This window comes from Varroa jacobsoni, unplaced genomic scaffold, assembly GCF_002532875.2.
Source record: "Varroa jacobsoni isolate VJ856 unplaced genomic scaffold, vjacob_1.0 scaffold_631, whole genome shotgun sequence".
NCBI lineage: Eukaryota > Metazoa > Arthropoda > Arachnida > Mesostigmata > Varroidae > Varroa > Varroa jacobsoni.
The window spans coordinates 4784-16675 of record NW_019213533.1 but is presented as its reverse complement, the minus strand read 5'-3'; the positions used below and the strand labels follow the sequence as shown (position 1 = coordinate 16675).

The following is an 11892-nucleotide window of genomic DNA, read 5'->3' as shown; positions in this document are numbered from 1 at the left end:
AATGTTTACTATTTATTCAGACTCCGATTACCTTGAACGATTAGTACCTACAATGCGCTTCGTATTAGATTTGCGCATAAGCCGAATATAAGTTTTGCAATTTATGTTAGCAAGTTTGAACTTCGGAGTAGATGCAACGTTTTGTTAGTACGTTAATAATTTTCGACATGTTCTTTAATTAGGAGTATATCTAAAACAAAAAACCGTGGGTATATGAGACAAAAAAACTAATAATAAGAACGTTTCAGAGAAAGTGTCCTTTGATTTATACAATTTTCTAATACCTTATCTTCTGTTTGTTATTTCTTAATCATTCTCCAATCATTGATTTCCGATCAGTTTTCAAAAATCTGTTCTTAGGATTATATTATATTATCACATCGTTTTAAGACCTTAAACATCGATTTTATTTTACCAAACGTCGAGATCGCTATGTTCTGGAATCTACTTTACCTACTCCAGAAATTAAATATCAAATGAAAATTTTCAATTTGAATGAAATGATGAAAACAGAGAAGCTTTTTAACAATACTAACACTAGGGTGTAGCAAACGATGCGTTTGGAGAGGCAACGAGTATACTCTAATTACAAGAACTTGTGCATAGATCTAATATTTTTTATGAAACAGTAGCTTACAGCATGTATAGCAATCATATGAAATTGGCATACGTTGAGTCTTGATTTTGGTTTCGCATCAGCATGTCACCAGATGACCATACTCTTTTGTATATACGTTTTCAACAGAAGTCACCTGAAATAGCTGACACGGATTACAACATACTGACTCGTGATTTTTATTAAAGGAAATTTTCATTTAAACTTACTTGGAAGGCATCCTTATATACAAAGCCTATTGAAATTCTAGTAGAATCCTAACAGTAATAACTAGTTTGAATACTTCATATAAACGATCAACTTTAACATTCTACTAAAAAATCAGTTAGTATAATTTTAGACATCTCGCATTCTCCAGACAAGCGATATCTTCTTTATGACTGTATAGGTGATATACTTGCTGAATCTACGTGTTCGCTGATATTTGAAGCAGGGTTTCGATCACTCGGGCTTCATCTGTCAGACTGCTAAAGGTTAATTAAGCGTCATGTTCTTATCTAGGACGAAATGGCTACACATCCGCATGATGATGATGTGATCGACACAAGTCAGGTGACCGAAGCTGATCGTGAAAAGTTCTTCGACTGCTTAGACAAGATGCGATCTGTCGTTGGCGATTCAGAACCTGAAAACGTTCTTTGTCAGGCAGCAAAAAGCCAGAATTTTGATCCTGAGAGGGCACTCGATATCATTTTTAGTAGAAGGTCAGGGAGAGACAAGCCGGATGTACCAGCTGCTATTCACGGAGCTTTTAAAGCTGGCGTCGCTGAAGCAGGTAAATGAGCTTTCTTACTATAATTAGATTTAGCTACAAAAAATAATTCCGCCTTATTTATGATAATATATGCGGAAAGCCACTGTAGTTGCAAATATCCGCGTCGCCGTCATCAAGGCCTAAACAATGAATCTTTTGTGATCTGGAACAGGACGGTTTAGACCGACTCATCTAGATTTAGTTTTCAATTTAGTTGGTATTAAACGATGATTTCAAAAGAAATATCGCGATAGATCGAATGATCCTCAAAACGTCCTCAGTTTTCTTATTTCTTTTGGCTCCTTTGTTTGGCGTTTTAGCTTTTTGAGCTTCTGTTATGTAGTACTTCTGGAGCTCACATTTAAATGCACTTGATCATTTAAAAACACATTATACGAAATCGCAGACCTCTCTTGAGATGCATAATAATAACTATTACGAGAAATATCTTAGCGAAAGTGCTGAGATCAGAGGACGTGAACCTCAACCACATACGAATCGTATTGACTAAAACTGTTAGTTAGGGATTCATATTTCGAGACATTAAAAATTCACATTATTATCTTTATTATTATTATAACTACTATCTTGGGCGATATAATTGATGATTATAGGGAAAACCGACCCATTGTTGTTTTCAATAGCAACTATTATTTGGCATTATAACTCTAATGTATAATTTTTTGGTTTCATGTGAATGCTGCCTGATTCCTTTCTGCAAGGTAAGTTTCCAATCCCAATAGTCAAAACAATCAATTTCAGAGCGAATTTAACATAGATGCTCTTCTTGGCAGTGCCTCAGTAACGACACAGGGCATGGATATCGACTCCTTATTAAGTGGCAAATTACCGTCTATAGCGTTTCCTGCGCTTCCTGATACAGTCACTGATTTTTCTCATAATTCTGGGCCTTTGCATGGGTCTCCGGGCAACTTAGCTGATTCACTTGGAACGTTGATGGACAGTAGCCTTACTTTGGACGACTTACTAGGCACAAGCATAGAGCCTAGGAAAGGTCTAGATCTCAAGCAGATATTGGCAGGAAATACTTCTAATCAGACAAAAGAACAAGCAGGACTAAATCAGACATTAGCAACACGGGAATCAAATAATCCGATGATCGTTCCTATTAGAACATCGACAACTGATATAAACGAACTTTCACTGTCGGGGAAAGTGACCGATGCACTTGATGAACTACTTCAAGCGAGTGCGGAACAACAAAGCATAGAACGGAACCGGCTGGCGCCCTCCCAAGAAACCTCAGAAATGTCACGTGTGCTCTTAAAGTTACAGCGACGTAATGAAGGAGCACTAGGCACCACGATAAGATGGTACAAGGGATTGTATCTTAGACAAAAGGAAACATTTGCTTTCGAAGAGCCATCACCCGATGATCTAGTTAAAAATACAGTACAGCGAAATGGGGAGACATTTTGCGGTGTGTTTTATACTAATTTAATAGTATGTTGTAATATTTAAAAATTATCGTTTCCTCAAATTCAGATATAGCTAAGTAACAAATAGTATGATTGTACAAAAATAGCTGTAATTATTTTCCGTGCATCCTTGTCATCTCTGACAACGACCTTCGACTGCTTTAAGAACTGAAGCTCACATGTAAGGCTTGACATTACGCGCAGAAACTTTTATTACGTCTTTTGAACTCATTTAATCATCTTGTACTGCGCTACCGTTTAACGTCTTAAAACAATTTTAAAGAAATGTTTTTTTGTTAACCCAAAAAAGGTACACACATAATTAAGTACAATTATTCTCTTATCGTGAGAACAAACATTTAAAAATTTATTGCAAAGGCAGTAATACGTTTAGATTGTAATTGCGTGTGCTTTCTCACCGTTTTCGCTTAACTAAGCACAAAATAAAAGCGCCCTTTTTTTGAAGTGAGAATGAAGTTTGCCTCACAAAGAAGGAATAAAGACCAGTGTATATGGCATTTACGTGTAGAAAATATTTATACAGAAACTATGTTTAAAAAGTTTGTACCGTCGATGGCACATAGCAATAGTTGTAACCTGGAGGGAAAGATTAAATTCCATAGAACTCTGCAAGTTTCAATTTGAAATCGGTACAAAACGAATACTGAGGATGATTTTAATACTAACTTTGTTAGCAGTTTTTAAAAACTATGGGCATTTTTTCAAGAGGCTCTCTCAAACTCTCCAGTTCTAAGGGCAGCTCTGTCTTTTTTCTGTACCTAAAAAAAAGATGTAAAAACATCTACCTGAAAAACTATTTTTTGACTTTTTTTTAAAAAATGCACGTGTAGAATTTCTTCCGCAACTAGTCAAGTGTTTGAATTGTGTCTGATAATTGAATTGTTATAGGCTAGTATCCAAAAAATACAAAATAAAACAAATGTTTTATTCCCTATGTTTTACTCCTTTTAGCTTGATATGCAGGCAAGGCTCTTTCTGTATAAACGGCGCAAATAAATGCAGTTTCCTATTGTTAGTAATAAATAGTTACTGTGGAAAATATTCATTCTTACCATTCGTTTAAACATGCTCCATACTTTGCTGCTGGTCACCACAACCAGATATAATCTAGTGGCACGCTTGTATAATGAAGCAATTTGACACAAAAGTCGGCCAGGTATAAGCATTTGTAAATAACTGTTTTTAATTATTGACATGTTATTCCAGGAGTGAAGAAACTCTTTTTTCCAGAAACTAAACCTTTAAAGCAACATCGCGCTCCGTTAATTAGTGTTCCTCCAGTTGAGGTTCCTATGCGTATGACATTCAGCGGCAAAAATTTCAAAGAGTTATCGTCAAAGGCCTCAAAATTTCAACCAGGTAAGGAAGCAGCTCGAGAACTTAACGAACTTAAAATAGAACAAGAGATAAACAATGCGCCCAAGAAGCTCCCACCAGATACGCCAAAAGTCACATCTTCTCCGAAGCCTGCAAGACATTTAAAGGTGGACACGAAGATAATTCAAGAGCAGTATGACAAGGAACGAAGTGCCAGAAAACCACTTTTGAATCTTGTTGTTATCGGGCATGTAGACGCTGGAAAGAGTACGTTAATGGGCCATCTTCTTTATCTCACTGGAAATGTCAGCAAGAAAACTATGGACAAATACGAGCACGTAAGTTACTCCAATAGTTACGCCACCATATGCTATTTAAATAGTTTCACCTTTCTTAACTGCTAAATTTTAGAACCTTTGCCAGATTAATTCTTATACTTCTCATAAATGTCTAACTTAAAAAAAACTAAGCCTTTTGAAAATTTTTGAATTGATTTTCTCAATTAGGCAAAATGTGATTTAAGGTGGATTTTGTATCGTAGACTCGAAAGATAGTTATGTCTTAGCTATTTTCGCGCTATAGCATAACATGGTAGCATTCATACAGAATAGGTACCTTATTTGCTTGTATACGTATAACTCAAATACATCTATCCACCATAGGAATCTAAGAAGTTTGGTAAGGCATCATTTGCATTTGCCTGGGTTCTGGACGAGACGCCTGAGGAGAGAAGCCGCGGAATCACGATGGACATCGCTCATGCTAGACTGGAGACTGGGCATAGGTTCGTAACTAGTAATAGCAGGAGATGTATTTATCTTCCCTAACAAGGCATAGCAACACAAATCGTTGCTATGCTATAACATTTTTCTAGTGCACGCCCGCGATGTACAGGGTTCCCTAAAACTATTGATAATAACTGTAACTAAACGGCGATTCTAAGGCGATACCGAAAAGCTATGCTGTCTATATATGAAACGCTCTATTAACAACTACAATTTCTAAAGATTCATTTAAATGTATGTTCTGAATAAAAAAATATTTTTTTTTATCCAAGAGGTTTTCTTAAAGTGTTTTAAATATGTTACAGAACACTTTTGAGCGATTTGAAAGTTCTATATTTGAAAGCATATACAGAGTACCAGACTTAAATCCGGACATCTTTGATTAATTTGTAACTTAATAATATCGGAGTGAAATCCCACCAAGGTTTAAAAAAGCGTTTTTTTTCCAAAGTCAACTGTATTCCTTGGTACTAGTTTCTAAGCGGCTTTTGAAGAATCGATGAAGGATTTTCATAAGGAAAACTGGGGAAGCCTCCATAGGGTCTAAAGGGCCCAAAAATTTGTCAGAATGACGTAAAACTCCTTTTCTGATAATACTGGATTTTCAATACCGAAATTAACGGGTGGTTTCAAGAGGAGAACATCTAAAGTCAACTGATTCGCTTAAATAAGTTCGAAGGTTTATTTTCTTTTTGACCTTTTAGACTTTTTAGGCTTTGCAGCTGTATTTAACTTTTTTGTACTTTTGAGCTTGCTCTTAATCCAAAATTTACCTCCACTGAAACTTTGTATCTGTAGCGCCTTAGAAAACAGTCTAGTGGGTCTGTATTTACGCATATAACTTGACGCATCGTTATTATTGACATTTATTGGTGGAATAAAGTACAAATATTTTAAAATAACTAGGTGATTTAAGTACCAAATTGAAGATATAGTTGAGATATACGAATGTTAGGTCGAATGAATATGACTATCAAAATTAATAGTTTTATATATATATAAATAATGCCATTGAAATATTTATTTTTATTTAAATATAGTTTTAGAAACAAAGCACAAGTAAATATTCGTGTTTAGGCGGTTTATCATGTGTACAGTAATGGAGCAAGTGTATAAGATGAATTTATAAATAAATACACATTTAGAGTTATATAAGCGCACAGCGAATGATTGCAAAGTACAAGCTAATACCCGCAAATGACACAGCTAAACCAGTCTGCTTCACTCTACCGGCAGTGATGACATGACTTAGTGTGTCTTTAAGTTGCAAAGGAGCTGCTAAAACGGCTGGGTTATCGGGAGCCACTACCAATGAGATTCGCCGAAAACACAATACAAGCAGCGCGTGGCAGGATAGAAATGGCCTTCGGGCCAGATAATAGGAAAGGTGCGAAAATATTTGCAGAAAGTGGCCCGGGCTAGGTTCGATTTCAAGATCAATATAGGGGCAATGTGGAGTAGTTTAACTAAAGTTGCACAAACGCTTTCCTCCGGATGAGGCCACTTAGCCGAAAGGATTTTTTTTATCATTGCGGGTAGACTGGCAAGACGTCTAGCAAATTCATGAGTGCCAGTCCGCTTTGGCTAGATAAACAAGGTGTAAAACTTAACTTCGAAGCTCTCTTAGATAGCATTTGAAGTACGGCGGGGTCAGCATCTTTAGTAATTGTCTCTTCGAGGCTTATGTAATTTTTTGTGCTAAGCTAATGCAAGTGCTTCAAGACTATACACAGGAATGGTCTGAGGTTTATTGGTAGGGGCGCCCCTAAGCTATATTTATTTGCTATATTATGTAAAAATAACTTATTGTCCGACGACAGGAGTGCAATCCTATCGTCACGCCGGACAAACCTTTGGTTAGTACCCCAGCTAGATCATTACAAGACTCTACAACGACACTGACCTTGCGGTGGACAGTTTCAAGGACACTCAAGTGCAGTGAAAACTGGTAACTGCCTGACAGCATGTTTTTCCTGGACAGAGGAATACGGGCTAGAACACGTCTTTATGTACGTGGCTGCAATGTATGCAAATTTGCGAGACAAGGTTGCGAAAATACATCTCTTGCAATTTCGTCGACAACGGATTTGCGGACCATCCTCTAAAAAAATGAGCGTAAATTCTATTAAGTGAGCTGAACAGTCACAATCATACGGGTACTACCGTGTGAAGGAAATACGCTACAACCGGAAGACTGACTATGTGGGCGAGCAGACCCATGCAAGACACTTCCGATCAGGTCGGAGGCCGGAAATTTTTCGACCCGTTACTCGGCTTTAGAAACAATACAACCCTGCTTGACCTGCGCCCTTAGGAGTTACGAGAAAGTCTAGTCAGCGCAACGTGAAGTTAAATCTCCTAGCCGCTAGAGGGTACTGCGGGGTGAAAATAACCTGCTGGATCAACATGATCAACTTGTCACAGGGCATAATATGCCTATAGCTAAATAGACGGAAAGCTAATGGCTATATGACATATGGCCCTGTCTAAAATAAAACTAAGCCGGACCGCTTTAGTACATTAATGCACTTGATTCCTGTTAGATAAACTGACAAAAAGTTGAATATGAAACTGTGAGTTGAATAAAGCGATTAACGATGTTAATATTGACCCATTTCGATCCATCCATCTCAAGTTCCTTAATCTTCAGTATCAATTAGTAATTCTAGTATGTCATTGGGCATTTTTAGTAACGGTTCAAACCTAGATTTGCGGTTTAATCTAAAACCATGGAGAATTAACTGTTTTCCGACAGGATCGTCAATATTCTGGATGCACCAGGACACAAGGAATTCATTCCGAACATGATTACAGGTGCCGCGCAGGCGGATGCAGGAATCCTTGTTGTAAACGCCACCCGTGGCGAGTTTGAGACTGGATTTGAATCTGGAGGTCAGACGAGAGAGCACACAATGCTGATCAGGTAAATCTAGCAAAGCACATAATGTGATCAGGTAAATACTACAGGTGAGATCTTATAGATTATAAGGCTTTGGTACAATACTGTGCAAAATAAAAGCCACTTTGATCATAGTTTTTTTACACAATATAATATGTAATCTACTTTCTTTAAAAGACTTTGTTATAGATTTTTGCTCTATCAGTTCTTATTATCGTCAATGTGACCAAATCTTCTTCACCGGTTTATCATGTCTATACTATGTATCGGGTACGGACGCATGGTCATAACGCGTCTATTTGTTAGCATAGTAAGTTGATTATAAAATAGGTTTTCTTTTTAAAACCTTCTCAACTGTGTGACTCGTTGTTTTAGGACTGACAACTACACATGCATGAATCTATTTTTTCATAAGACGCAGTATTGTAACTAGTGCCCTCGTAAGGCATATAATTACGATTTGTTCCTTCGAATTAACCCGTAATATTGTCATTAGCTATTTTTACAGACGCCCTTTGTGTGTGCTGTTTGTATCTCATTTATCGCAGATCTTTAGGTGTATCTCAACTGGCGGTTGTAGTGAACAAGTTGGAAACTTGTGCCTGGTCAGAGAATCGCTTCAACGAGATTGCTTCAGCTCTCAGGCCCTTTTTTAAGCAAACGGGTTTTGGAGAACAGAGCGTCTCATATGTGCCCTGTAGCGGGCTGACTGGAGATAATCTGCACGAGCGAAGTAAAAATTCTCTTCTGACTGCATGGTATAAAGGTCCTTGTCTTCTTGAAGTCATCGATCATATGAGGCCACCAGCCCGTGCTGTAACGCGACCACTTCGCATGTGCGTCACTGATGTTTTTAAAGGGGTTCAGTCCGGAGTGTGTGTTGCTGGAAGAATCGAAAGTGGATCTGTTGCGCAAGGGGATAAGCTTAGTGTCATGCCGGCTCAAGAAAATTGCATTGTAAAAGGTTCGTTGAGTTTATTAACTCTAAACCAACTTTACTTTTTCTTTTTTTCTAGACCTTTCGTTTACATGGCTGTACATATAATGACAAGCTACATCAGTACTTTATGTTCGAAGTTGCTTACAATAAAATTTTAAAAGCATCATTTAGCCCACCAGATTTATTTTAAACTGTACTACATTGTGACACCCCCTCACGATTTTGGCTGCAAACTTTGACAACTAACTCTTAAACTAGTTAGGCTAGAATGATGATTTTTTAATGTATCTAGAAGTACTATTTTGCTACACATCTATTGAAATGCTCTGACGGCTCTTCGACAGTCATATACCTACCATTTGCGTTTCTATAAATGATTCCTCTTTCTATAACTTCTCGAATCGATAATGGGATATGCTTACCCACAAGTTGTCCTTGTGAAGCAATATCACACGGTGAAGCTATATCCTGCAAATCACACGGTGTAAGATCTGAAAATCAAGAGGGTTGAAGCTAACGTTGTATATTCTATTTGCTCAATCCAGGAGGTAATTAAGGTACAGCACTATGGTCTGATGTTGCCATCAATTAACCAGACTACCTGTTTTTGATTGTCGCGCCAACCGTCCATGATTCTCTTGCGGAGCTTGTGACAGCGGATAGCATCCACGTTTTTTTCTTCAGCGAGTGTCTCATAGTAGCCGATTCCGCTGATGTCCACTGAAAATGTCACGTCACGTCAGAACCTACTCGAAAATGCCATTGAACTCGATTTATCTTCAAAGCGACATTATTTTCTTCCCGGGTGTCTCTCCAGCTGTCGGTAGAGATTGAATTATGCCTTGGTTGTAACAATCGTGTGCCCCAGGCGGGCTTCTTGTTGATCAAAGTTCCTCAGATTGCACGTGGAGTACACTACACGCCTTTTCAGCAAATCTGATATCAATCCAAGGGCCCGTATTTTTACTTCGTTTCCGCATTTTTGGTATTTAAATTATAATTCTGTCAGATATTGCGTGATCAAAATTAGTTTTGGCCTACAGAGCCCATTGATTTCAAGCTCTACCTTCGTAAAAAGCCTTCTCGACCGTGGCAATGCTTTCTTGTCCTCAAGACTTCACATTTTGTCACTTCTTTGCTGGTCTTCAGTACGCCAAAACATCGTTCTCAAAATATCTGCACCATTTACGCGCTACCTATCTCGTACTAGTTCATGTACTATATATCTCCTTGCCTAATGCCTTCATTAACCTTCAATAAATTTCCACTGTTCTTTGAGAATAAAACAACCACTTAGTCTGTTGATTAAGCCCTTGCTTGAACAACTGTGAAGCTTACATGCAACCTCGTCCTGGTATGTTAAAAAAATGCTCTGAGATAAGTAGGTGTTTTTAACTAAATTGCGTTGACTGTGCTTGTTTTCAGCTCTTGCCATTGATGAGCTGTCTCAACAAAGAGTCTTTGCAGGTGATAATGTAGTCGTAACGTTAGATAAATGTGACCCTGCAAACATTGTTTCCGGCTCCGTTCTTTGCGATCTAAGTAATCTTATTCGGGTGGTCACCAAATTCGAAGCTAAGGTAGGAAAACGATAACAATAATATCACAGCTAGAGAGCCTCAAATGGCTTACAATAAATACTTAATCATTTTGCGCTTCTGGAAAATTCGCATTACGTTTTACTTTAGCCAGGCTTGTCTCTCCTGACTTTTATTCAATTTTAGCTTATTCGTGGTAGTACCAGTTCTCTCAAGTCAAAGAATATTATATTTTCGCGTTACGGTTGCCTGTATGTTTACATTGCAGGTGGTGATTTTTAACGTGGACGTTCCTATTATCAAGGGCTTTCCCGTTATTCTTCACTTCCAGGCTACGAGTGAACAGGCGCATTTCGGAAGGCTTATTAAAGAACTTAACAGAGGCACCGGCGAAGTCATCCGTGAAAAACCCAGGTTTGTCTATCTTTACGATGTTCCAAATAATTGAGAAATTCTGTTTTGGAGTGCAATGTAGATTCCTTCTAATCACTTGTCCTCTTGTTCTAAGTTATAGGATATGAACTTGCGGTTTTACATTTTAATGTATTCATGCTCAATTCCATTTGACGCAACCTCCCTTTGAAATAGAAACTAAGATGCATTAGCATAATTATAGCTCCCAATTGCGAATGCAGTTTTTTTTTCACTTTTTTGAAACATGGTGCCTTATGTATCTTTACACGCTTCTTTTAAAGGGTGAAGAATATTGAATATCACAACGTTGTGTCTACATTTTGACAAGGACAAATGACAACGTATCAAAAAATGTAATCTAATCGAGAGTAAAAAACTTTTAATAGTATATTTATGACCGCAGGTACTTGGGAAAAAACAGCACTGGCGTTGTAATAATCAAAGTGGCGCGTCCAGTCTGCCTAGAGTTATATCAAGATTCAAAGGAGCTCGGCAGAATAACTCTGCGTCAAAGAGGCCAGACGATAGCCGCTGGAATTGTTACGGCGTTGTTATGATTGCTTTTACTTGAAATTTATTAGATAATTTGTTAAGTATGAGCATGGCAACTAACAATGAGAGTAAACTGAGTAGAAATTCATATGCTCAATGATGTTTAATAAAAATGGGGCTGAAGGGCTCTTTATATGAATCAGAGGTTCTTGGAACTCCTTTGTATGCTCGAGACTTATTGCTGGCTATTAGATAAACGTGCATATTAAACACTTTGTGTCAAGTGGCCATGGGATATCTATGAAGAATTCAATTGACGTCATACAGCACCGCAATGAAGTGCCATTTTTGCACAAAGTTAATAGTTGCTGAAAGTTAATAGAAAGCAAACCATTTTCTCAACCGTCAGTTAACACGCGCTCCATAATTTCGCGAAACTGCAACTTGTTCAAGACCTATTGGTAATCTAATGTTTATGATCATTTTCTCCATTTTTATGAGCTGGTAAGAAAAAGCCTTGTTTCATGCATAACTGTGACTTTCCAAAGTTTCTTCTTTGAAAAGGCATATTCACGCAATAAGCCTATTGGTTACTGTTAATAAACGGTTTTTTAAATCGTTTTTAAAAAATGCAGCATAACTAGCTCTCTATCGCTGAGTGTCGCTCTTTGTCATTT

At 37.7% G+C, this 11892-nt stretch overlaps 1 protein-coding gene across 5 annotated transcripts in view; it reads left to right on the top strand.

Annotated features, from left to right (window-relative positions):
* HBS1 (translation elongation factor EF-1alpha (GTPase) HBS1) overlaps nucleotides 1-11419 on the top strand; it is a 12965-nt gene extending 1546 nt beyond the window's left edge. For 2 of the 5 annotated variants that reach the window (XM_022836223.2, XM_022836222.1), the window contains exons 3-11: nucleotides 1118-1391; nucleotides 2098-2811; nucleotides 4037-4485; nucleotides 4810-4931; nucleotides 7688-7855; nucleotides 8380-8795; nucleotides 10197-10351; nucleotides 10578-10723; nucleotides 11127-11419. In XM_022836223.2, coding sequence (XP_022691958.1) covers nucleotides 1118-1391; nucleotides 2098-2811; nucleotides 4037-4485; nucleotides 4810-4931; nucleotides 7688-7855; nucleotides 8380-8795; nucleotides 10197-10351; nucleotides 10578-10723; nucleotides 11127-11280 — 2598 coding nt within the window. In that variant the 3' untranslated portion in view covers nucleotides 11281-11419. The remainder of the gene's footprint in view (nucleotides 1-1117; nucleotides 1392-2097; nucleotides 2812-4036; nucleotides 4486-4809; nucleotides 4932-7687; nucleotides 7856-8379; nucleotides 8796-10196; nucleotides 10352-10577; nucleotides 10724-11126) is intronic. The other 3 variants (XM_022836224.2, XM_022836226.1, XM_022836225.2) reach the window with 3 other exon arrangements.
* The last annotated feature ends 473 nt before the right edge of the window (nucleotides 11420-11892 follow it).